The sequence below is a fragment of the Emys orbicularis genome, chromosome 25 (genome assembly GCF_028017835.1).
Source record: "Emys orbicularis isolate rEmyOrb1 chromosome 25, rEmyOrb1.hap1, whole genome shotgun sequence".
Lineage (NCBI taxonomy): Eukaryota > Metazoa > Chordata > Testudines > Emydidae > Emys > Emys orbicularis.
In genome coordinates, this window is record NC_088707.1 from 13,916,591 (window position 1) to 13,942,348 (window position 25,758).

Below are 25,758 nucleotides of genomic sequence, written 5' to 3' on the forward strand. Positions count from 1 at the left end.
CTCTGGCAACGTGACCCTTGACATTTTTTTTAACCCTTAGAATTCATTAACTGTAACATAGTCTGTAATTTTAGCAAAGTTTATATCCTGGCAGCCTTAAGTTAATGTTTAGGGGGTCTGATGATAAAGTGATATACAGTTATACCTGTTTTCAGTGACTAACTGGGAGTCCAGAATAAAAACATTTGTGTAATAAAATTGCACTGGAAAATGTGGGCATACTTCAGGGGTGCTGGAACAATTTATGTAGTGGGGGTGCTGAGACCCATTGATCCAAACTGTAAACCCTGTATATAATGGAAACCACTTCAAGTCAGGGGGTGCTGCAGCACCTCCCACACCCTTAGTTCCAGCACCTATGGCATACTTTGAAGTGACTATTTAAGACAGGAGTTTGCCTGGCAAAGGTGGGATCATTAACGCATGACACACCCTGTACTATTAGTTACTTATAGTGAGTCTAGCAAGAACTCTAGTGATGAAATGGATGGATGGGAGAGTGAGGAGTATTTTCTTGTATGATGCTTATGCACCTAAAGTCACTCTCATGGTTATATGTGTTGCTCTTAGGTTTTTGAAATGGAGGAAACTGGAGCAATAGATTTTTGTGCTTTAGAGAGAGAACTGCAGGCTGCTGTTGCTGCTGATGAAAAGTATCAAAGAGAAAACGATGCCAAGTTCCGAGCCATTCATCAGAAGGTGGCATCCTATGAAGAATTCAGGTTTGCAGGATCTTGTTTTCTATGGCGAGTCACAGAATTGGGAATATAACAATTGAATGTTTCTTTCATCAGGATGAAAGTTTCATATTTGTGATTCAGAGAAATGTAGGACTGGACGGTACCTTGATAGGTCATCTAGTACAGTGGTCCCCTGTGCTGAGGGGACAAAAAGTTTTGCCGACGACAAGCGCCGGTGTGAACAGCACTTTGTTGGCAGGAGCACTCTCCTACTGACAACGCTGATGTCGCTAGTTGGGGGTGGAAGTTTTTTGTCGGCAGGAGAGCTTTCTCCTGCTGACAAACAGCGGCTACACTGCGCGCCTTTTAGCAGCATGGCTGTAGCGGCACAGCCATGTCACTTAAAGCTGCGTAGTGTAGACATAGCCTAAGTCATTCTTAACTTGTTCTTTCCCTATTTTAGCCTCAGATCCTACCTCATTTACACTGACGTTCACTATGTGAGTTGCACGGTCACTGCTAACCTTTCTGGCAAAAACTGAAGCAAAAAAGGCATTTAAAACTTTGGCTGTTGCTGCCTTTTCTGTTATTGTCTGTCCCTCTTCATTGAGTAATGGGCCTACCCAGTCACTGGTCTTCCTCTTGTTTCTAATGTATTTGTAAAATGTTTTCCTAATACCCTCTATGTCCCTAGCCAGTTTAATCTTGTTTTGTGCCTTGGCCTTTCTAATTTTGTCCCTACATGTTTGTCCCTATGTGCGCCTTCATAATTTGACCTACTTTTCACTTTTTCTGTGATTCTTTTTTGACTTTCAGGACGGAGATCTCCAGGTTAAGCCAGGGTGGTCTCTTGCCATACTTCCTGTCTTTCCTATGCATTGGGATAGTTTGCTCTTTTGTCTTTAATAATGCCTCTTAAAAGCTGCCAGCAATCCTGAACTCTTTTAAACTTGCTTCCAACAGGATATTTGGGATATTTCCCTCCTACAATTCATTAGAATCATGACCTCATATCATTTCATGATCACTTTCATCCAAACTGCCTTCCACCTTCAAATTCTCACCCAGTTTCTCCCTATTTGTCAGAATCAAATCTAGAACACCCTCTCCCCAACCATCCACATATAAACCCCCAGACATGTGCCTGTATGTCCTCAGAACATGCGTGTGCTAGCTTGTCTGGGGGCATAGGTACAAGCTTGTGGCCTACTGTAGTGCATGTCTCTGCCCACCCACTTTAGAGTGAGGATGTAGCTAAAGTACGTGTTGCTGTGCTCATGATCAGATAGCCTGCCAGTGCTATCCCACAATTCCCATGGTGTTAAACATATGCCATGTTAGACCCCAGAAGTGCTTGTACATCCTCCTTCCTTTCCATTTATTCATCCATCTGTATCCAGCTACATTGTAGTTTTTCTCTTTTTAATCTTTCTCAGAATCACTTCCACGAGTTCACATCACATCCAGTTCCCAGTCTCTGCTTCGCTACTGTCCAAAGCTTCCTCTAGCAGTCAGCCGTTGCCCTGTACTCTGATTCCAGCACCACTGTTGAAGTCCCTGTTTTCATGTGAGAATCAGGCCTGGTCTACGCTACAGAGTTAAGTCGACGTAAGGCAGCTACACTAAAATGTTGCTCCCACTGATGTAAATGGCTCACTACACCGACTTAATAACTCCACCTCCGCAAGAGGTCCAGCACTTAGGTCAACGTAGTTAGGTGGACACAGTGTCAGTGTAGACACTGCGTTACTTATGTCGACTTTAATGGTCTCCAAGAGATGTCCCACAGTGCCCCACCATGACTGCTCTGGTCACCATTTTGAACTCCACTGCCCGGTGGCCAGGTACACAGGTATACACCCCTCCCCTCTAAATCCCTGCACATTTTTGAAATTCCATTTCCTGTTTGTTCAGCATGGAGAGCTCACCTAGCAACTGCCCAGCTGATTATGCTGCAGATGCGCTCCTGCCTGGAGCACACAGGAGGTGGTGGATCTCCCAGGTCTGTGGGGAGAAGAGGCTGTGCAGGCACAGCTCCGATCCAGCCATGAAAACATTGATATCTATGAGCAGATCACTCAGGGCTTGGTGGAGAAGGGCTAAAAGAGGGACCCTCAGCAGTGCCACATGAAAGCCAAGGAGGTGCGGCAGGCCTACCAGAAAGCAAGGGAGGCTAATAGTCACTGGTGCAGAGCCGCAGACATGCCACTTTTACAGAGAGCTGCATGGCATTCTCGGCGGAAACCCCCACCCCCAAGAGCCGTATGGATACTTCAGAGGAGTCAGAGTTACTGGCCCCCGGAGTGAACAGTGAGGAGGTGGCGATGGATGAGGAAGAGGAGGAGGAGTATGGGGGACAGATGATCGGGGGATCCAGTCCTGCAGCGAGCCAGGACCTCTTTTTGACCCCAGAGCAGTCGAGCCAGTCCCTACAGACCAGCACGATGCAGGGGAAGGAACCTCTGGTAAGTATGCAGTTTGCTTTGATATTACAGGGACACATCCGTTCATTTATTCTTTTTTAATCATGCTAGAAGAGGTAGTGAAATAACCAATAGAGGCAGAGTTGCTGTCTGCTTCTCATTCCCCTCTACAGTTAGGCAGAGGGGGCCATGCAGAACAGTTCGTTTATGTGCACCGGGATGTCCCGTGAATCCTTCATGGAGATCTCGAGGAAACGTTCCTTGAGGTAGTCTACAACCCTCTGTCAAAGGTTTCTGAGGAGGGCTGCCCTATTTCTTCCGCCACGGTAGGACACTTTCCCACACCACTCAGCAGTTACTTCACCAGCCACCATTGCAGCATACAGACTCTCAGCATGCGGACCTGGTCTGCAGCCAGATGCGTACAGGACCTGTTCCCTTTCAGCCTCCATTACCCTCAGGAGTGAGATATCAGCTAAAATAACCACCACCTGTGGAAAATGGTGCCAGTATTCAGTTCAGTTACCCTAGCCGCATATATTCATGCTTGTGAGCTATCCCCCCTCCTTATTGTCCCAAATTGCCCCCGTACTCACCATGGATGGGACTGCTGCTGTGCTCTCTGAATCCCAAGGAGAAGTGAGAATGTAGTGCTTGTAACTTGTGTGGATCAAGGGGAGTGAATTCAGTATACCAAGTTTCCATTTATCTTGTGAATACACTCACAATAGTACCTCTGTGCATTGTATTTTTTGCAGCTGGAAATGTGGCCTTGAGGGTGTTTTCGTCCACACCAGTGGAGCAGCTCAGCCGGATAAGGAGGAGAAGGAAGATGACGTGGGATAACATGTTCCAAGAGATCCTGAAAGCCTCTGGTATTTTGGATACCGAGCACAGGGCTTGGAGGATCGCCCTTGCAGACACAATGGACAGGGATAGAGTGGAGAGGAGAAAAGCACAGGAAAAGAAGTGAGATGTGCAGCAGGAGATGCTACTGCTTCTCAAGAGGCACATAGACATGCTGGAGACTCCTGTTGACCTTCAGATTCAACAATCCCATGCTCACCTCCTTCTGCAGCCCATCGAGAACTGCATTCCGGGACCTCCCTAATCACCACCCCTGCATTCCACGTGGCGTCTGGGGCTGCTACACTACCCCACCACTCCACCCAAGGGGAGAATATAGGCAATCACAGCGGCACATACACTGACCTGTGAGCAACACGGTTGGTGTATGTTTTTGTGAAATGGAAATGACTGTTCTTTCCCCTTCAAAAGTTCTTTTCCCTGTATTTATAAAGTTTCATTCACTTATAAATATGTCTGTTTGCATGAGTTCGAAATAAAAGTCTATTTATGGAAACTTAAGTCATCTTTATTAGTTCACCACATATGCTGGCTGGGGCTGACATCATTCACAGATAATAGCAATAGGTGCATTTGCAATGTTTTATTACTACACACACAGCACTCATCACAAGATTCATATCAGGGTGCAAAAAAACAATGCCAGGCAGAGTACACTACAGCAACACACATCACTGTGGTTCACTATTATAATGGTCTTTCAAAGCCTCCCTGAGCTGTATAGCTCCCCGTGAAGCTCTTTTAATAGCCCTGGTATCTGGCTGTTCAAAATCAGCAGACAGCCATTCTACCTCCATCCTCCACCCCAGCAGAAACTTTCCCCCCTTTGCTTCACAGATATTATGAAACAGTAGGCAGCTATAACCATTGGGATATTTTTTTCACTGAGGTCTAATCTTGTGAGTAGACAGCGCCAGCGGCTTTTCAACCAGCCAAAGGCACATTCAACTGTCATTCTGCACCTGCTGAGTTTGTAGTTAAAGCACTCAGTGCTGCTGTTGAGGTGACCAGTGTATGGCTTCACAAGCCACGGGAATAAGGGGCAGGCAGGATCTCCCAGGATCACTATTGGCATTTCAAGTTCCCCAATGGTAATCTTCTGGTCTGGAAAGAAAGTCCCTGCTTGCAGCTTTCTCAACAGGCCTGTCTTCTTAAAGATTCACACATTATGCACCTTCCCTGACCATCTGACGTTGATGTTGGTAAAACAATCCCAGTGATCGGCCAGCACTTGCAATACAATAGAAAAGTAGCCTTTTCTGTTGATGTATTCTGTGGCAAGGTGGTCTGGTGCCAAAATAGGGATATGCATGCCATCTATCGCCCCACTGCAGTCCAGGAACCCCATTGTTGCAAAACCATCCACTATGTCCTGGGCATTGCCCAGAGTTCCAGTCCTTCATAGCAGGATGCAATTGATGGCCCTGTTCACTTGCATCACAGCAACCCCCACAGTGGATTTCCCAACTCCCAATTGGTTCTTGACTGATGGTAGCAATCTGTCGTGGCAAGCTTCTGCACAGCAATCGCCACTTGCTTCTCCACTGTCAGTGCAACTCTCCTTCTGGTGTCACTGCACTGGAGGGTTGGGGCAAGCTCCACACACACATCCAGGAATGTGGCCTTGCGCATCCAAAAGTTCTGCAGCCACCACTCATCATCCCATACCTGCATAACGATGTGATCCCACCAGCCATTGCTCGTTTCTTAGGCCCAGAACTGGCGCTCCATTGTCTGCAGCTGCTTCATGAATGCCAACAACAACCTTGAATTGTTTCTTTCTATGTCCCACAGCAATCTGGCCTCCAACAAATCATCATGTTCCCCGCGGCTACTCTGGCGGCTCTGCAAATATTGCAGGATCAGGCGCACCATGCTCGCAACACTCATTACAATAGTGCAGAGCAGCGCAGGATCCATGTTTCTCACACAGATAGATGGTGGACGCGCAGGTTTGCGGAGCTTTTGAAAAGCAGCGTGAAACATTATGTGATGCAGATAAAATTATGGGATGGAGAAAACTGCATCATGGGACGTTGAAACCATATTCCCAATCCCAGTCACCCCTGTGTGACTTGTTTGCCCCAATGAGGCATTGCAAACCCTTCCCAAAACACCCTGTGAGTGGTGAATTGCACAGTGGGATAGCTACCCATGGTGCACTGCTCTCTGCATCGATGCGAGTGCTGCCAGTGAGGATACACACCACCAACACAAGGAGCATGGACATGCAAAAGTGATTTAATTACTATGGCAGCTGTATGTCGCATAACTTAGGTCAGCTTAATTTTGTAATGTAGACTTGCCCTCAGTGTCCCTCCGTCAACTAGCAAATGGAGCCCTTGCTGAATACTGCTGAGGTGGTTACTGTCTTCAGATCACCATTGCTAATTAATGTTCACACTTAAGAGCCACAGCATTCTTGCCATTTCTTGGGTAGATAAAAGTTTTCAGATACAAAGTGGGTGAGGTAATATCTTTTATTGGACTAACTTCTGTTGGTTAGAGAGACAAGCTTTCAAGCTTACACAGAGCTCTTTCTCTCTTCTGCGGCACTTCGGTGGCAGGTCCTTCACTTGCTCCCGGTGAAGGACCTGCCACCGAAAACCCGGAGCAAGTGGACCCGGTAGGGAACTGGTTCTTAGGATTTTGGGAGCTCATCACTGCCTGAAAGCATGGATCCTGAACTGCTCACCAGTCTGGTGATGTGTTATGAACACAATGCGGCTGGTCCTGCAGTATTTCATGAGCTGTGAATCAGAATGTGAATTGGGGGTGCCTGCCCTGCTGCGTGCCATGGAAAGAAATAATTCAAGGTTGCTGCTGGCATTCATGGAGCAGCTGCACATGGACCTTCGGTACTGGGCTCGGGAAACAAGCAGTGAGTGGTGGGATTGCATCGATATGTAGGTCTGGGATGATAAGCAGTGTCTGCAGAACTTTCAGATGCACAAATCCACCTTCCTGGAACTGTGTGCAGAGCTTGCCCCAGCACTCCGGCGGGCGCAAGGACTCCAGAATGAGAACTGCTTTCACTGTGGAAAAGTTAGTGGCGATTGCTGTGTGGAAGCTGGTAACTCCAGACTGCTACCGGTCAGTCATGAATCAGTTTGGAGTTGGAAAGTCCACCGTGGGGGTTGTGGTGATGCAAGTATGCAGGGCCATTAATCACCTTCTGCTACAAAGGACTGTGACTCTCAGTAATGTGCAGGAAATACTTGATGACTTTGAGGCAATGGGATTCCCTAACTGCGGTGGATTAATAGATGGAACGTATATCCCAATTTTGGTCCCAGACCATCTTGTGACAGAGTACGTGAACCAGAAGGGCTACTTCTCCATGGTCTTGCAGGTGCTGGTGGGTCACCGGGGCTGTTTCACTGACATCAATGCGGGGTGGTTAGGGAAGGTGCATGATGCGTGCATCTTTAGGAACACTGAACTGTATAGAAAGCTGCATGCTGGGACTTTCCAGACCAGAAGATTCAATTGGGGGGTGTAGAAGTGCGGACTCACCCAGCGGCGCCTCCTGCTGGTCTCTTCTGGGAATCAGCTCGATTTCCAGCCCAGAGCGCTCTCTGCAGGCCAGTGATCCGCCTGTCCTCTGGACCCCGGTGCCCTTGTACCTGGGGTGTTGCCCCCTGGCAGTAACCCCACAGTCTTAGGGTCTCCCCTCCCTGAGGAACCCCCACCCACTATCCCCACCTCAGTATCAGGCTACTGCCAGTCTTCGTCTAGCCCCACACCTGGGGCAGACTGCAGTATCAGCCTACTCATCACTGGCAAGGAGGGTTCTTCTTCGAGTGCTTGCTCATATCCATTCCAGTTAGGTGTGCGCGCGCCGCGTGCACGATTGTCGGAGAAATTTCTACCCTAGCAACACCCGGTGGGTCGGCTGTGGAGCCCCCTGGAGTGGCGCCTTCATGGCGCTGGATATATACCCCAGCTGACCCAGCGCCCCCTCAGTTCCTTCTTACCGCCCCTGACGGTCGTTGGAACTGTGGAGCGCGGCATAGCTGTTCTCCACTCTCCCTAGCTTATCCTTCTAATTAGTGTAGATAGTTCTGTTATAGTTGTTAAACTGTTTAGATAGTTATTCATTTTAGTTTTATAATAGTTGTAAATAGTTAGCGGGGGTTAAGGGGGTTGTTTTCCCCCCTTTTTTCCCCCGGCGCGTAGCCGGGCTCATGCCCAAGGCTCCTGGCTTTAAACCGTGCGCGTCCTGCGCGAAGCCTATGCCCACGAGTGACCCGCACACCTCTTGCCTGAAGTGCCTCGGTGAATCACATCAAGCAGATAAGTGCCAGATCTGCAAGGCCTTCAAGCCTAGAACTAGAAAGGAGCGGGACTTTCGGCTTCGGCAGCTCCTAATGGAGGCGGCACTTAGCCCGGATCCTCCCTCGGTGCGCCCAGCCCCGGCACCGAGCGCCTCGGTGCGCAGCGCCCCGGCGGCTCCGACCGGTACTGCGGACAAGTCCTCACGGCACCGGCCGACTTCGGCACCGCGACCGCCTCAAGGGACTCGGCGCCGATCCCTATCTCTGGGCCATAAGAAAGCCCGCAAGACGCAGGACACGGCTGTCCTGAAGACGCCGGCTCCCCCGGTGCCGGGGGTAGAGCCGCGTCCGCCTTTGGACCGCCAGAAGCAGGCGGCCACACCGTCGACTCCGGCACCGAAGCCGTTGAGTCCGGTGCGGACTCTATCACCACCTCGAATGGTGGTAGAACCTTGTCTCCCTTCCACCCCGGAGACATTTGCGACGGCGAGAGACCTTATTGCCCTCACGGAGCCGGCACCGTCTCAACTTCCGGCACCGTTGGCTCCACGGGTAGTGCAATCCAGGGGCAAGCCTGCCCTGGTGCGCCCACCGTCTCCAGCCGTGGACTCTCGGCACCGCTCCAGGTCTCGGAGCCGGTCCCGACGCCGCTCGCAGTCCCGGTGCCGACTATCACCTCGGCACCGGTCGCACTCGCGGCTAAGATCCTCTTCGCGGCGCCGCTCGACATCTCGGCACCGTCGCGACCACCGGCACCAATCGGACTCTAGGCGGACTTCTCGGCACCGGTATGAGCGCCGCTCGACTTCGAGGGACCGCTCCCGGTACCATGTCTCGTCGCGGTCATCGTCCCGCTCAAGATCCGGCTCTCGGCACCGGCAGGGCTACCGGCACCGATCCCGATCCCGGCACCGCTCTCCGGCACCGCGCAGGGACCGTTCACCTTACGACCGGCACCGATCGGCACCGTACCATCCGGCGCCAGTTTCGTCGCGTTCGGCACCGCCTTGGCCCTCGAGATCGGCATCTCGCTCCTCCGAGCGTGCCTCCAGATCGGAGTACCCTCCCCAGGGTCAGGCGGCTACGGCTGATTTGGGCCATTGGCAGGAGGCGACCGGGGACCCCGCACAGGGACCTGCGCACTGGTCCTTTTGGACTCCGTGGGCCTATCATCAGGCGCAGGGGGCCCCACCACCATCAGCCTCGCTCTCAGCACGCTCTGAGCCCAGGGCCCCGGAGGCCACCATCTCCCGCCCTCCCCCTGGGGGAATGGAGGCTCCCGTGCCCACACCTACGGCGGCCCTGGACCCAGGGTCAGGCGATGCCCAGCTCCACGAACCCCTGGAGCAGGACCTGCCATTGGATCCCTTGCCACCGGAGGCATCCTCCTCATCTTCCCCTGATGAGGCGGTGGCGGGCACAACCAACACGGGCCCGCCCCCTATAGACCTTAGGGCCCACCAGGACCTGTTGCGCCGGGTGGCGCATAATATGGACCTCCAGGCGGAGGAGATCGTGGAGGTACAGGACCCGGTGGTGAACATCCTGTCCGCTGATGCCCCATCCAGGGTGGCGTTACCGCTCATTCGCACCATCCAGGCTAATGCCACTGCGATCTGGCAAACCCCCGCCTCTATTCCACCCACAGCCAGAGGGGTTGAGAGGAAGTACTTCGTTCCCTCTAAGGACCACGAGTACCTTTATACCCATCCCCCACCGTGCTCACTGGTGGTGTCGTCAGTGAATGCACGGGAGCGCCACGGCCAGCAGGCTGCAGCGCCCAAATCGAAGGACGCTAAGCGCTTCGATTTGTTCGGACGCAAGGTTTATTCGGCGGGAGGGTTGCAACTTAGAGCGGCCAATCAACAGGCGCTCTTAAGCCGCTATAATTTCAATTCCTGGACATCGATGGGGAAATTTAAAGAACTTGTCCCCCATGAATCAAGGGAAGAGTTCGGGGCCTTAGTAGAGGAGGGTAAGCGGGTGGCACGTACCTCCTTACAGGCCTCCCTAGATATTGCAGACTCCGCCGCTAGAACTCTGGCATCGGGTATAGCCATGCGGCGAACCTCTTGGCTCCAGGTGTCAGGCTTGCCGCCAGAACTGCAGCAGACCCTGCAGGATTTACCCTTTGAGGGCCAGGGCCTGTTTTCCGAGAAGACGGACTCTCGGCTCCAGAACCTCAAAGACTCACGGACAATGATGCGCTCCCTGGGGATGCATGTCCCAGGTCCTCAGCGCAGACCCTTCAGGCCCCAGCCTCAGAGGTTCTACCCTCCCCCGCCTCGTCCGAGACAGGACTTTCCCAGAAGGCGGGGTCGAGGTGGTAGGCGAAGGTCGACCGGCCCTCAACCGGCTCAAAACCAGGGACCGCCTAGGCCACCTTCAGGCCCTAGGCAGAACTTTTGAAGGTGCGATCGAGGACGGCACCACAACCAGTACCCAGGATTCAACTCCCCCCTTTCGGGATCGCCTCTCCCGTTTCCACCGTGCTTGGTCCCTTATAACCTCGGACCGTTGGGTCCTTCGCACGGTGGAGAGGGGATACGCTCTCCAGTTTTCCTCGCCCCCCCCCTCCCACTCCCCCTCCCCCTCCCCCTCCCCGTCCCTCTTCAGGGACCCTTCTCACGAGCAACTCCTTACACAGGAGGTTTTTGGGCTCCTCTCTATGGGGGCCATAGAGGAGGTTCCACCAGAGTTAAGGGGCAGGGGGTTTTATTCCCGCTACTTCCTGATCCCCAAGTCAAAAGGGGGTCTACGGCCCATCTTAGACTTGCGCGGACTCAACAAATTCATAGTAAAGTTGAAGTTCCGCATGGTATCTTTGGGGACCATTATCCCTTCCCTGGATCCTGGAGACTGGTTCGCCGCCCTCGACATGAAGGACGCATATTTCCATATAGCAGTCTATCCGCCTCACAGGCGTTTTCTGCGATTTGTAGTAAACATGGTGCACTACCAATTTGCAGTCCTCCCCTTCGGCTTGTCCTCGGCTCCCAGAGTGTTCACAAAGTGTGTGGCGGTCGTCGCGGCATACCTTCGTCGGCAAGGGGTACAGGTGTTCCCGTATTTGGACGACTGGCTGGTACGCGGCCGCACCAGAGACCGAGTTCAAGCTCACGTCCACATAGTGACACAAACTTTCCACGAGCTGGGCATTCTACTCAACAGAGAGAAGTCCACTCTAGTGCCAACCCAGAGGATAGAGTTCATTGGAGCAATCCTCGACTCCAGACGTGCCCGAGCCGTTCTGCCAGACAACCGTTTTCTTACCATCACAAGCGTCATTCAAGGACTCAGGGCATTTCCGATTACCACAATAAGGACATGCCTCGCCCTGTTGGGTCACATGGCTTCATGCGCCTACGTAACCAGGCATGCCAGACTGCGGCTCCGCCCACTACAGGCTTGGGTATCTTCGGTGTACCGTCCTCACCGGGACAACCTGAACATGGTGGTCACGGTTCCGCCCTCGGTCTTGACCTCCCTCACCTGGTGGTTGGATCGCACGGCGGTCTGTGCAGGAGTGCCGTTTCACGCCCCACAACCCTCCCTGCACCTGGTCACGGACGCTTCATCTCTAGGTTGGGGCGCTCACCTCGGGGAGCACCATACCCAGGGCCTGTGGCCCGCGTCCCAACTAGCCCTGCACATCAACGTCCGAGAGCTGATGGCGGTGCGCCTAGCCTGCCAGGCATTCCTCAATCTCCTACAGGGCCGTTGCGTGTTGGTTCTCACCGACAACACCACGGCCATGTTTTACATCAACAAGCAAGGCGGAGCCCACTCATCGCTCCTATGCCAAGAAGCCATTCGCCTGTGGGACTTCTGCATCGCCCACTCGATACATCTCACGGCCTCGTTCCTTCCTGGAGTCCAGAATTCGTTGGCGGACCGTCTCAGCAGGTCCTTCCAGACACACGAGTGGTCAATTCGCCCGGACATCATCCATTCCGTCTTCCAGAGGTGGGGATTTCCCCAGGTCGACCTGTTCGCATCTCGAGCCAACAGGAAGTGCCAGGCATTCTGCTCCCTACACGGGCGAGCTCTAGGCTCTCTGTCGGACGCCTTCCTTCTAACGTGGAAGGACCACCTGTTCTACGCCTTTCCTCCATTTCCGCTGGTCCACAGGGTACTGCTCAAGATCCGCAGAGACCATGCACGCGTAATTCTAGTCGCTCCAGCTTGGCCGAGGCAGCACTGGTATACCACACTGTTGGAGCTTTCGGTTCAAACGCCGATCACGCTCCCCTTGAGTCCGGATCTCATCTCTCAGGACCACGGCCGACTGTGTCACCCCGACCTGCAATCGCTCCACCTCACAGCGTGGATGCTCCATGGCTGAATCGGACGGAACGGCAATGCTCGCAGTCCGTCCAGCAGATTCTGCTGGGAAGTAGAAAGCCCTCTACACGGTCCACTTACTTAGCCAAGTGGAAACGTTTCTCCTGTTGGTGTGAGCAACGAGCTACGTCCCCCTTGCAGGCGCCTATTCCTCTCATACTGGAATATCTCCTATCCCTAAGACAGCAGGGCTTGGCGATATCTTCAATCAGGGTTCACCTCGCCGCTATTTCGGCGTTCCACCCAGGAGAACTCGCGTCCTCGGTCTTCTCTAACCCGATGGTCGTTAGATTCCTCAAGGGCTTAGACCGGCTGTACCCACAGCAACGCCAGCCGGTTCCGACGTGGGACCTCAACCTCGTTCTCTCCAGGCTCACAGGGCCTCCGTTTGAACCTTTGGCGACCTGTTCACTCCTGTACTTATCCTGGAAGACAGCCTTCCTCGTAGCTATCACCTCAGCACGGCGCGTTTCTGAACTCAGAGCGCTCACGTCCGAACCCCCATACACGGTGTTCCACAAGGACAAGGTGCAACTTCGCCCCCACCCTGCCTTTCTTCCAAAGGTGGTCTCACCTTTCCACGTGAACCAGGATATATTTCTCCCGGTCTTCCATCCAAAGCCACACGCTACTCGTCAAGACCAGCGTTTACATTCTTTGGACGTACGCAGGGCCCTGGCTTTCTATATTGACCGTACAAAGCCATTTCGAAAGACGACACAACTCTTCGTTGCGGTAGCCGACCGGATGAAAGGCTCACCGGTCTCCTCACAGTGCCTGTCCTCTTGGATCACGTCCTGTATTCGTGCTTGTTACGACCTAGCCGGTGTCCCGACTCCGCGCCTCACCGCTCACTCCACAAGGGCCCAGGCCTCCTCGACTGCCTTCCTAGCTCAAGTCCCGATCCAGGACATTTGTAGAGCTGCAGTTTGGTCTTCCGTACACACATTCGCTGCTCACTATGCGCTGGTGCAACAATCCAGAGACGATGCTGCTTTCGGGTCAGCGGTTCTGCACACAGCGATGTCTCACTCCGACCCCGCCACCTAGGTAGGGCTTGGGAGTCACCTAACTGGAATGGATATGAGCAAGCACTCGAAGAAGAAAAGACGGTTACTCACCGTTGTAACTGTTGTTCTTCGAGATGTGTTGCTCATATCCATTCCACACCCGCCCCCCTTCCCCACTGTCGGAGTAGCCGGCAAGAAGGAACTGAGGGGGCGCTGGGTCGGCTGGGGTATATATCCAGCGCCATGAAGGCGCCACTCCAGGGGGCTCCACAGTCGACCCACCGGGTGTTGCTAGGGTAGAAATTTCTCCGACGATCGTGCACGCGGCGCGCGCACACCTAACTGGAATGGATATGAGCAACACATCTCGAAGAACAACAGTTACAACGGTGAGTAACCGTCTTTTGGACCTGCTGCCTTGGCCTACCCCTGGGCTGCCCTCTGCAACCCCCAGTACCTGTTGGGCTTATGCTAGGCCGCAGCCTGGGGCTTTCCAGGCTGGAGCTCCCCAGCTCCTCTGCCTTTCCCCAGCCCTGCTCCACTCAGGTACCCTGTCTCTAGCTCCCTGCAGCCAGGCCCTTCTCTCTCTGAACGCAGAGAGAGACTGTTGAGCTCCTGGCTCCCAGCCTTTTTATACAGGCCAGCTGTGGCCTGATTGGGGCATGGCCCAGCTGTGGCTGCTTCCCCAATCAGCCCAGCTTTTAGAGCTGCAGCCCTCTGCCAGGGCTGTTTTAAGTCCTTCCAGGCAGGAGCGGGGGACCACCCCACTACCGGGGAGGTGGAAATGCCCATGGGGATCTTGGGACACCCCGCCTGCCCCTTGCTCCCATGGTTCATGAAGCCTTACACTGGGAACCTAGACAGCAGCAAGGAGTGCTTTAACAATAAGTTCAGCAGGTGCTGAATGATCATTGAATGTGCCTTTGGCTGATTAAAAGGTTGCTGGTGCTGCCTTTTTGTCAGGTTGGACCTCAGTGAGGAAAATATTCCGATAGTTATTGCAGCCTGTTTTGCTCTGCATAACATTTGCAAAGCGAAGGGGGGAAAGTTTCGACAGGGGTGGAGCACTGAGGTAGATCGGCTGGCTGCTGATTTGAGCAGCCCGATACTAGGGTAATAAGAGGGGCACAGCAGGGGGAGTATTCAAATTAGGGAGGTTTTGAAGGAGCATTTTGACAATTATTCCCAGTAATGTGTCTTTAAGTGATGCATTCAGCCAGGCAATGTTTACTTGCTGCCTTGAATGACCCCTGTAGTGCTTGCTTTCTGAGCGTTAATTGTACTAGATATCAAAGTTCCTACGGCTGGAGCAAAGCTGCGACTGCAGAGCCTCCTCTACCCACAGACCCAGCAGATCCAACAGCTCTAGTGTACTCCACGCGGGAGCGCGTCTACTGTGGAAAGCCGGCATGGTCAGCTGGGAAGATGCTGTGTGAACTGTCCACGCCGAGCAGATAGGAAGAGGAATTTTTAAAATTCCCAGGCCTTTAAACGTGGGAGAGGTGCATACCTGTGTACCTTCGGGGCAGTGGAGTTCAAACTGCTGACCAGAGTAGTCACGGTGGGCATTGTGGGCCACCTCCTGGAGGTCAATTAGGACAATGCAAGAAAGCACAGGATCTACACTGATGCTGTGTCACTCTAACCATGTTGCAAAAAGCCCTGTGCCTCTTGTCGAGGTGGTTTTATTATGTCAACGTAGCAGGGGAGTTATATCGGCAGGAGGAACATTGCAGTGTGTACACCTCCACTGTTTTGTCGACCAAAGCTGACTTTTGTTGACAAAACTGTGGAGTGTAGACAAGGCCCTATACATGCAAGCTTGCTGCTTTCTCTAAGGCCATGTCTGCACTACAAAATTAAGTGGACCTAACATGTCAGCATACAGCTGCCACAGTAATTACATCGCTTGTGCCTGTCTATGCTTTGCTTCTTGTGTTGGCAGTGCGCATCCTCACCAGGAGCTCTTGTATCGATTGTACTGTCAGCGTGGGGCATTGTGGGACAGCGTTTCACAGCCAGTAACAGTCGACGTACGCAATGCAGTGTCTACACTGACACTGCATTGACGTAACTGCATCAACCTTGACTCTACGCCACTCGTAGAGGTGGAGTTATTAAGTCGGCGGACCTGGGCAGTTACATTGGTGGGAGTGAAATTTAAGTGTAGACACTTCCATAGTTAGGTTGATGTAAGCTGCCTTGCATCGACCTAACTCTAGTGTAGACCAGACCTTAGAGATAGTCCAGTGAGGATACAAAGATCCGTAAGGATGAGTAATAGCTTCCTTTCCAAAGGCTTAACTACCACTTGGAAACCTCATTTCACAAACCAGTCTGCAGGTCTCTGACACACACACGCTTTCTCTCTCTCTCTCATTAGGAACTTTCAGTTAGGGACAGAGGTCCAGACTCTCTGTCACAGTGCCCTTAGCCCCTTTTCATTCTGGGATGGGAGATCAGACTTGAGAAGTGGAATCAGGTCTCTTGCATGTTAGTCAGTGTAGTAGTGAGCGGTAACTGGGAACATGTGATCTGGCCACAAGAGATTTTGTGATCTTGATTTGAACCCACATCTTTTACATGGTAGAACTTTGCATCACAAACTCAGTGACTGTGCCAGTCTCACAGAGAGGAATCAAACTGGAAATGGCGAGCATTTGCTCTTGCTGGGTTTACCACTCCCTTTATATTTCCTGCAGGGATATTGTGCTGGCATCACACCTGAAACCTCTAGAGAAAAAGGACAAAATGGGAAAAAAGAAAAACCTGTGGAATTCCTATGCTACCCAAGCTAATGGCAAGCAGGACAGAGAGATGGAGCTAGCCCAGGTGAGGAGGAAAACTCCATCAGTAGGGGTTTGTCTACACACAAAAGTTAATTCAAATTAACGTAGGGTGTGAATTTAAAATGCAATAGCTATTCCAGATTAACTCCATGTGTGGACACGTTTTCCAGAATAAGAATGCCTTGTTCCACTTTAGTTTAATCTACTTCCAAAGTGGATTGAGCTGATGAGGGCTTGTCTACACTTAAAAGTTAATTCAGATTAAGGGCGGGGGTGAATTTTAAAGCACAATAGCTTTAGCATAGTGGGTCTCAAACTTTTTTACTGGCGACCCCTTTCACATAACAAGCCTCTGAGTGCGACCCCCCAATAAATTAAACACCCTTTTTAATATATTTAACACCATTATAAATGCTGGAGGCAAGCGCAGTTTGGGGTGGAGGTTGACAGCTCGCGACCCCCCCATGTAATGACCTCACGACCCCCTGAGGGGTCCTGACCCCCAGTTTGAGAACCCCTGCTTTAGCACAATGTGTAGACAAGCAGTAAAAGAAATCTCCAGAATCACCACAGTAGATCAGACCAAATGTCCATCTAGTCCTACATCTTGTCTCTGACAATGGCCAGGACCAGCTGCATCAGAGGAAAGTGCAAAGGACCTCCTAGGGAACAATCTATATAATAATATTCCAGGATTCACTCCGGGTGTCACTCTGAAGCGTAGAATGTCTTCTGAGTCTGTGTGAAATGATGGAAACAGCCACAAGCGTGGTTGAAAGCTCGTTTTGTTTAGAATATCAGCTTGTTCAGTCATCACTGGGATTGCAGGTCTGTTACTGTCCAGTTTTTCAGTCCTCTGCCATTCTGATGTTATGAATTACACCCATGTGACAGCAAGGCATGCATCTGTCTATGCCATGCCAAGAGTTCTAGCCATTGTGATATCAGAGATAACTCAACCAATCAGTAGCCTTATGCTACATGTAGTTTGCATTCAACGGTTTCATTGGTTGTAATGAGTCGGTGATATAAGGGAGACTGCACAGATGGTGAATTACTTGGACCAGTTGCCACAGTTCTTCAAAGGTTGAATTGTCACCCATACAACTTTACATAAACTCCCCCAACAAATCTATGCAAACTCCCCACCATAACACACATACCCAGACAAATCAACACAAAGGTCCCAGCAGCATCCACACAACAACCCCAAACACACAGCGCCACACTCACCACAGCATACAACCCCTCATTTGCTACCCAAACAAATCAACACACATCTCTCAGCACTCCCCCAGACACAGTTCAACACAAATCTCCCTGCACCACAAATACAAATCAACACAAATTCCCAGCACAGCTACTTCAGACACAACACCACAACCAGCACACACAATAACCCCGAACACACATAGCCTCTCACCACAGCCCATACCTCTCATTCACCTGCTGCACAAATAAAAAAAATCTACCAGTACAACATACACCTTCACCCACTCTCACTCATATTTACCATAAAACCATAAACTTGAGTGGCAAAGCCATTTTGACTTTACGAATTAAACTCAGTGATAGCACAGCCTTTCAGTTACTAGTTATGGAATGACCTGTCCAGAGGGGAATTCTGCTCCCAACACCCACCAGCTGGTGGAATTCTGCACCTGTTTTATGTAACTGTTATTGATCATCTTTTCATCCAGGGATGGGATGGACTCCCTGAAACGTCTGCAGACTTTTACAGATATTGGCGCAGATGCTTGAAAAGTGGACAGGAAAAATACCAGTTCCTGTTTCAGCTCGGCGGCAAGGGCCTGGGCAGAATCTTTCAAGCTGATGTTGGCTTTGGCCTCCTGGGTGAATTTCTTGTGGTGCTGGCCGAGCATGCCTGTAGGGAAGACAGAGAAACCGTCCTGCAGCTATTACAGAGCCTTTCTGGGACCAAGCGCTTTGGACTCAATGTGGCTCTCCTGAGCCAGGTGGAGAAGGATAGCTGCAGGGACTTGTTTGGGAAACTACAGAGCATGGGCAGGAATTGTGGTGCTGATGGCCTTCCTGAGGGCACAGCTGATCCAGCTGCTTTGCAGGAAGAGGAGAATGAGGCTGAGAGAGAAACCCATCTGAGGGGGGCTGGCCAGCGAAAGGAGGCAGACGACAGACTAATTAAAGAGCTGGTGAAATGTTACCTTGTTAGCTGAAGGAGCACAGGCTCACCCTACAGCTCACACTCCACCAGGGTTACTAGGAGCTGAGGGCCAGGAGGGACCCTTCCTGTACTGCTCTGTCATCAAAGATGGAGGGACAGTGAGAGCCCCTTTTCTACAGAAAGTTGTTGATTGAGTTTTACTTTGTACCTGCTTCACCTGTCTAGAAGAATGGCCTGGTACAAATAAATATTAGTCACCAAAAGGATTATATTGGGGGAGGGGCCATCACACAGGAGACAACACATGCTGTGACTCAGTAGTACAGCATTGAATATATTGTTTGGGGATGGGAAAAATCACTAGTATTAGTGGGAGAAGATTAATTCCCCTCTTTTCTTTTATCTGGCTACGTGTTCTTGGCCAACAGGGGATTTTAGAAACATAAGCAGCTGTATTATAATAGTTAAACAGGTAACAGCCAAATGAGGAATGGGTTCATGTGTACAGCCATATCTGGGACTGATCTGACCCCCTCCTTAAACAGAATCTGGGATAAATACATGGAATGTACATTGCTAATTTCCACAGTCATACTCCTGAGGGCATGCTGTGCCAAAAAATTAAAAATTCTGCATCAAAAATATAAAATTCTGCAAATTTTATTTGTCAAATAAATGTGGAGGATCCAGCATAGCCTTGGGGAGCACAGGCGATTGGCTGCACAGAGGTGGGAGGTCACTCTGCAGCTCCCCCCGGGACATGGACTCAGCGGTGATGCTGCACCCAACCCTGACACAGTGCAAGGACTGAGCCTGCCCCAGAAACACCCCAGGGCCCTGCCTCTCTGTGCCAGGTGCACCAGGTGTGGGCCGGCAGGCTCAGCCCACCAGGATCCAAGTGTGGAAGGGCTCAGTGTGGGGGGATCCAGGTGTGCATTGAGAGGGTTCTGTATGGGGCAATCTGGGTGTGGGCAGCTCAGTGGGGGATCTAGGTGCGGGGTGGATCTGGAGGCACAGGGGTTTGTTGGGGGTTCTGGGTGCAACAGTAATGGGACTCTGCAGTGGGGTCCAGGTGAAGGTGGTTGGGGCTCAGCGGGGATGGTGGTGTCTGGGAGTGTGGGGGGGAATAAAGCTTGGCAGGGGGGTCTGGTTTGGGGGGGGTGTCCAGATGCTGGGGGGAGTAGGGCTCAGTGGGGTGGGGATCCAGGTGCAGCTGGTTGTGGCTCGGTGGGGTGGGGATCCAGGTGCAGGTGACTCATTGGGGTGGTCCAGGTTCAGGGGGAGTGGGGCTCGGCAGGTGGGGTTCTGGGTGTGTGTGACGGTGTGAGCCCGTTTTCCCTGGCAGCTTGGGACTTCAGTACCCTGTCTTGTTGAGCCAGACACACTAGCCTGCTGCAAACATAGACCCAGGTCTGAACCACGTCCCCCACAAGCTGCAGGCTTAATTGAAAACAGCTTAAGAAATGGTCCTGTCTCCAGCACCCTGATACCCAGCTGCCAATGGGGCCCAAACCCCAAATAAGTCCATTTTACTCTGTATAAAGCTTAAACAGGGTAAACTCATAAATTGTTCGCCCTCTATAACACTGATAGAGAGAGATGCACAGCTGTTTGCTCCCCCAGGTATTAATTACTTGCTCTGGGTTAATTAATAAGCAAAAAGTGATTTTATTAAATATAAAAAGTAAGATTTAAGTGGTTCCAAGTAATAACAGACAGAACAAAGTAAATTACCAAGCAAAATAAAACAAAAACATGCAAGTCTAAGCCTAATACAATAGGAAACTAAATGCAGGTAAATCTCACCCTCAGAGATGTTCCAATAAGCTTCTTTCACAGACTAGACTCCTTTCTAGTCTGGGTCCAGCAATCACTCACACCCCTGTAGTTAATGTCCTTTGTTCCAGTTTCTTTCAGGCATCTCTTTGGGGTGGAGAGGCTATCTTCTGAGCCAGCTGAAGACAAAATGGAGGGGTTTTCAGGGCCTCTCTTGTGGGTGGAAACCCCTTTGTTCTGTGCAAAATCACAACAACAAGATGAAGTCTGTAGCAACCTGGGCAAGTCAAATGTCTATGGATGATTCAGCTTTTTGCAGGCGGACGCCATTATTTACATGTTAGTTTGAACGTTCCCAGGAAAGCTCAGATGTGGATTGGCATCTCCCAAAGTCCATTGTCAGTTAAGTGTTTCTTGATTGGGCCCTTACTGAGAATAGTCCTTTCTCAAGAAGCTGACCAAATGCTTCACTGAGGCTACTTAGAATCAAACAAGTACATAGCCAATATTAATAACGTCAAATACAAAAATGATACACACATACAGACAGCATAATCATCACCAGCAAACTACAACCTTTCCATAGACACCCCACTTGGCCTCCTCTGTACAAGACCTGGTGCAACCAAAGGACCCTGGTTGCAACAATGATCTATATGGTCACAGTTCCTGTCAGTAACGTCACAGGGGGTGAGGCTCGGTGTGGGGGCGGGGGGAGTCTGGGTATGAGGGGGTCTGGATGCACAGGGGTGGGTGGATGGGGGAGCAGCTTCTCATACAGTGATCCCTCCCCCTGCAGCTGAGGAGCGATGGGTGCAGGAAGTGGGGCGTTGCGGGGAGGGGAGTTTGCAGAGCTTCCTGAAGCTGGGCTAGAAATCTGGGGGTGGGTCTGACCTGGCCCTGGATGCTGTGCAGGGGAAGAGGAAGTCCTGTTCTAACCAGACCAGCCGGAGCTAGCAGCTGAGCCCTGTGCAAGCTTGGAGCCACCACCGGGTTTTCCCGAGTCCCACACTCTATATGCGAACGGCATATTGGGCTGCATTAGTAGGAGCATTGCCAGCAGATTGAGGGAAGTGATTATTCCCCTCTATTTGGCACATCTGGAGTATTGCGTCCAGTTTTGGGCCCCCCACTACAGAAAGGATGTGGACAAATTGGAGAGAGTCCAGCGGAGGGTAACAAAAATGATTAGGGGTCTGGAGCACATGACTTATGAGGAGAGGCTGAGGGAACTGGGCTTGTTTAGTCTGCAGAAGAGAAGAGTTAGGGGATTTGATAGCAGCCTTCAACTACCTGAAGGGAGGTCCTGAAGAGGATGGAGCTCGGCAGTTCTCAGTGGTGGCAGATGACAGAACAAGGAGTAATGGTCTCAAGTTGCAGTGGGGGAGGTCTAGGTTGGAATTAGGAAAAACTATTTCACTAGGAGGGTGGTGAAGTGCTGGAATGGGTTACCTAGGGAGGCGGTGGAATCTCCATCCTTTGAGGTTTTTAAGGCTTGGCTTGAGAAAGCCCTGGCTGGGATAATTTAGGTGGGATTGGTCCTGCTTTGAGCAGGGGGTTGGACTAGATGACCTCCTGAGGTCTCTTCCAACCCTAATCTATGATTCTATAAAATCCAATGCCGCAAACTCTAGCTTTTGGAAAGGTGAAGGCGGGGAGGGCTTAATGGCCTAAGTGTCTGGTTTGAAATCCCAAGACCCCCTGAAACCATGGGGTCAAATGCAGACAGTGCTGAGCCCCAGAGGGATACACGGGATCCCATGCAGCTTGTCAACCAAAACCTTAAACAATGGAGGTCTTGTCTGCTCTGCATCAATGTTCACAACCAATGTTTGCCCTGATATTCTGGGCAAAATAGAGTGGTGGAGGGCAGATCTATCAGCCCTAAAATGATGAAAGCCCTGTTCCCTATGAGCTGAAAAAGGGTGACCTCAAGTTAACTAGAGACACCTGAGCCCAGCCCAGTTAAGGGCTGCCAGTGACCTTTAAAACCCCCTTTTCTGGTGAGAGAGGGGAGGGGAGAGATGAGAGACAGGCTGCAGCCGGGGCAAGGGCAAGGGCAAGGGCAAGGGGAAGGAGGAAGGAAAAGCTTTCTCTGACTGGAAGGCAGTCTCCCCTCCCTATAGGGAAAGAAACGAAGATAACGCTGCTTGGGGAAACACTGGCAACTAGGAGCCAGTGTAGTAGGGTAACACCCTGGAAGAAGAGGCGGGGAAAGCATTTCTGTTTGCATTGGGGGTTTCTGTTGTTTTGCTGAAGGGGACTTCTTGGGCCTACCCTGAGGCCCACTGTAGCGGGGTGGTCACCCGCTCCTGCCTGGGAAGGGTTAAAGCAGTCTGCCGCAGGGCGTGGGGCTGTGGAAGGAAAGACCTGGGCTGATTGGGGGAAGCAGCTGCAGCTGGGCCACGCCCCAATCAGAGCCCAGCTGGCCCTATAAAGGCCAGGGCAGCCAGAAACTCAGCAGTCTCTCTCTGTGCTCAGCGAGAGAAGGGCCTGGCTGCAGGGAGCTGAGATAGAGTACCCGGGTTGAGCAGGGCTGGGGAAAGGCTGAGGAGCTGGGGCGCTCTAGCCTGGAAAGCCCCAGGCTGTGGCCTAGTAGAAGGCCAAGGGGTACTGGGGGTTGCAGAGGACAGCCCAGGGCTAGGCAAAGGCAGCCGGTCCAAACCCAGCCTTGCCTGTGATGAGTGGCTTATACTGCAGTCTGCCCCAGGGCGCGGGGGCTAGTTGGTGACTGGCAGTGACCTTATTCTGAGGTGAGGTGGGGATAGTGGGTGGGGGTTCCCCTGGGAGGGGGAGACCCAGGTAAAGGGACACCGGGGTCCTGGGAGGGACACGGGGCCCAGTAGCGGTAAGGCAGATCACCGGCCTGCAGGCGGTGCTCTGGGCTGGATTGAGCTAATTCCCAGGATAACCAGTAGGAGGCGCCGCAGGGGTGAGTCCAGACCCTTACACCCACCATATAAGAAGGGAAAATAAAACAGGAGTGAAGAGAAAAACCCTCCAGAGTCAGATTGGTTTATTCCAGGCCCCCTATTGCCCAAGGGAGTAACGCGGAGGCCCGTGAGGCACAGGAGGTGCCCTGCCACTCCGCACAGTTGTGCTGTGTACAGGTGATTTACCTGGCTGTTGCCTTGCACTCAGAGGAGGCTGCGTTTCAGTGCTGCTTTTGTGTACACGTCGGTAACATGCCTTGAGTTGCAAGGGCTTGTTTATTGTCTGAGACTCCCATTCTCAGGGCTGTGTTCCCATTCTAGAACCGACATGAGGAAAAAAGAAAAGGTTCTAGAGTTAATGTCTCTGAGCACCCAGTCGATAGCCTTGAACCTTCAGTGCAGGACAAACACGAAGTTCTTTAAAACAGTACACTCACCTTTTACAATAGCTTCCCTAGCAAGCATTAGGCTGTGATGAGATAATCCCAACTACTATCCACCCTCTCCCATCGACCAAAGCTGTTCCAGAGGGGAGAGTCTACTGCCGAACTCGACTACAAAACCCATGCTTCTATAGTGAAACGTATTAAAATCATCTTTGCCCCAGCACTGTTCTCTGGCTGGTAACCTTAGTGACCAGAGGATCAGTAAGGATCTTGGGATGGTTTGATGCCATTTAATTGCACTGCTTGGCTGAGGATCTAGACTGGCTAATGGAGATGAGGCTGGTTGGAATTGCCATTCTCCTTGGGATGGCAGATGTTCTCCATGCCTTTGCAATCATGGAGAAGGAAGATGTATTCAAGAAAACACCCTGCCCGGCCTTCCTGATGTTTGACAATGCTGCCTACTTGGCTGACATGAGTTTTGAGCTCCCTTGTAAGTGCAAGCCAGAGGAGGTCACCTCAGTCGTGTGGTACTTTCAGAAGAGCATGGGCAGCCGGCAGACCAAGGTCTTAACAGACTTTGATGGAACCATGTTCTTGGACTCGGGCCACATCCGCGTGGGCAGCGACATGCTGAAGCGCTTCAGCATTAGGATGTTCAGTCTCATCGTCTTCCAGGCCCAGGTGGAGGATTCAGGCCACTATCTCTGTGGTACCAAGGCAGGGGACTTCTTCTATGGCTATGATGTGGACGTGCAGCCCTCCAAGGCCATCACCGTGGCCTTTGAGGACAGGAGCCAGCACCCACAGAAGGATCATACAGAAGAGCATTTCAGCGTGTTCACCACCTTCTGGGACTGGACCAAGTGTGACCGCTGTGGGGTGAGAGGTGAGCAACGGAGAATTGGCCTCTGCTATGTGAAGAGTACTTACCTCTACCCCAGGTACCGCACAGTCCCGACAGACGTGGTGTCCTGTGGCTCAAGATCTGTCCCTGGGCGCTTCCAGGGCACCATCCAGAGCAGGAAGCCTGAGGTTGTCATCCGAAGCTGCCTGACGCCCTGTGTAAAGACAAAAGGCCCCGAGGAAGGAGTGCTGTCCATCTCCAATCTCATTGCAAAGATTGGCCAGAAACCCTGGCTGCCCAAAGTCCCCATTCAGTTCCACAAGCAACTCCTTGGCAGCGGTCTGATAATTGCCTGCCCCGGGGCCAGGCCAGAGCATGCAGTGGCATGGGACAAAGATTCGACTCGATTGTACCGCACCAGCTTCCTCACTGGGGTCAACAAAAGCATGCGGGTCTTCATTGACCATGGCAACCACCTGCACATTCGATTTACCCAGCTGGACGACAGGGGCACTTACTACTGCTGGCGTGAGGGGCAAATGGTTGCTGGCTTCCGGCTCTCCGTGGGGTTCCGAGGTCACCGCAAGCGAACCCTCGATGACCCCGAGACGAGATATGCCATCAAGGCCATCCTCACAAGCTATGTCCTCATCACCATGGTGTTCGTCGGCATCCACGTCAGCCGCTGCTGCTGTTACGTGTTCAGATGCACTCCCATGGAGTAGCCTCACTGACGAGCGCTGGGTGCAGGCCAGGGAAATTATTTCTCTTGTTTGTTCGTGATTATGTCTTGGAACATTTTCGCTTGGGCTATTGGGAATTTTCCTAATGCACATTAGCAATAAATGCAAGCAAAATGCTACCAGTGCATGCTCATTAATTTCCTTTCATTGTGGAGAAAGAGAGAAGTGAACCATAATGAGAACTGCATTCAGCTTGTTAGGGACAGAGTCTGGGAACCAGGACTTCTGGGGTCTGTTCCTGGCTGTGCCACTGACCTGCTGTGTGGCTTTGGGCAAGTCACTCAGTAAAATAATACTAATATTTTGCATTTCCTTAGGCTAGTCTACACTAGAAGCGCTACATCAGCACCGCTGCACCGCTGTGGCATGTCTGGTGAAGATGCTCTATGCCGATGGGAGAGAGCTCTCCCATCAGCTTAACTCTGCCGAAAGCGGTAGCTATGTCAGTGGGAGAAGCGCTGTCCACACTGGTGCTTAGGTTGTTGTAACTTACGTGGCTTGGGGGGTGGCTTATTCACACCCCTGAGCGACATAAGTGAT

General features: G+C 51.8%; 2 protein-coding genes across 2 annotated transcripts; both read left to right on the plus strand.

Moving 5' to 3' along the window:
* Positions 1-579: 579 nt before the first annotated feature.
* Positions 580-18,585, plus strand: CCDC103 (coiled-coil domain containing 103). Its single transcript, XM_065422733.1, has 3 exons — positions 580-722; positions 16,304-16,433; positions 18,091-18,585. Exons 1-3 carry the CDS (start codon positions 580-582, stop codon positions 18,583-18,585), a joined length of 768 nt encoding a protein of 255 aa, XP_065278805.1.
* A 5,370-nt stretch (positions 18,586-23,955) lies between these two features.
* Positions 23,956-25,200, plus strand: FAM187A (family with sequence similarity 187 member A). Its single transcript, XM_065422465.1, has one exon. It carries the CDS (start codon positions 23,956-23,958, stop codon positions 25,198-25,200), a length of 1,245 nt encoding a protein of 414 aa, XP_065278537.1.
* The last annotated feature ends 558 nt before the right edge of the window (positions 25,201-25,758 follow it).

Coding starts and splice junctions, on each gene's coding strand:
- CCDC103 (XM_065422733.1), top strand. CDS start 580: ATGGAGGAAACTGGAGCAATAGATTTTTGTGCTTTAGAGAGAGAACTG. Junction 723..16,303: donor GCATCCTATGAAGAATTCAG/GTTTGCAGGATC, acceptor TATTTCCTGCAG/GGATATTGTGCTGGCATCAC. Junction 16,434..18,090: donor GAGAGATGGAGCTAGCCCAG/GTGAGGAGGAAA, acceptor CTTTTCATCCAG/GGATGGGATGGACTCCCTGA.
- FAM187A (XM_065422465.1), top strand. CDS start 23,956: ATGGAGATGAGGCTGGTTGGAATTGCCATTCTCCTTGGGATGGCAGAT.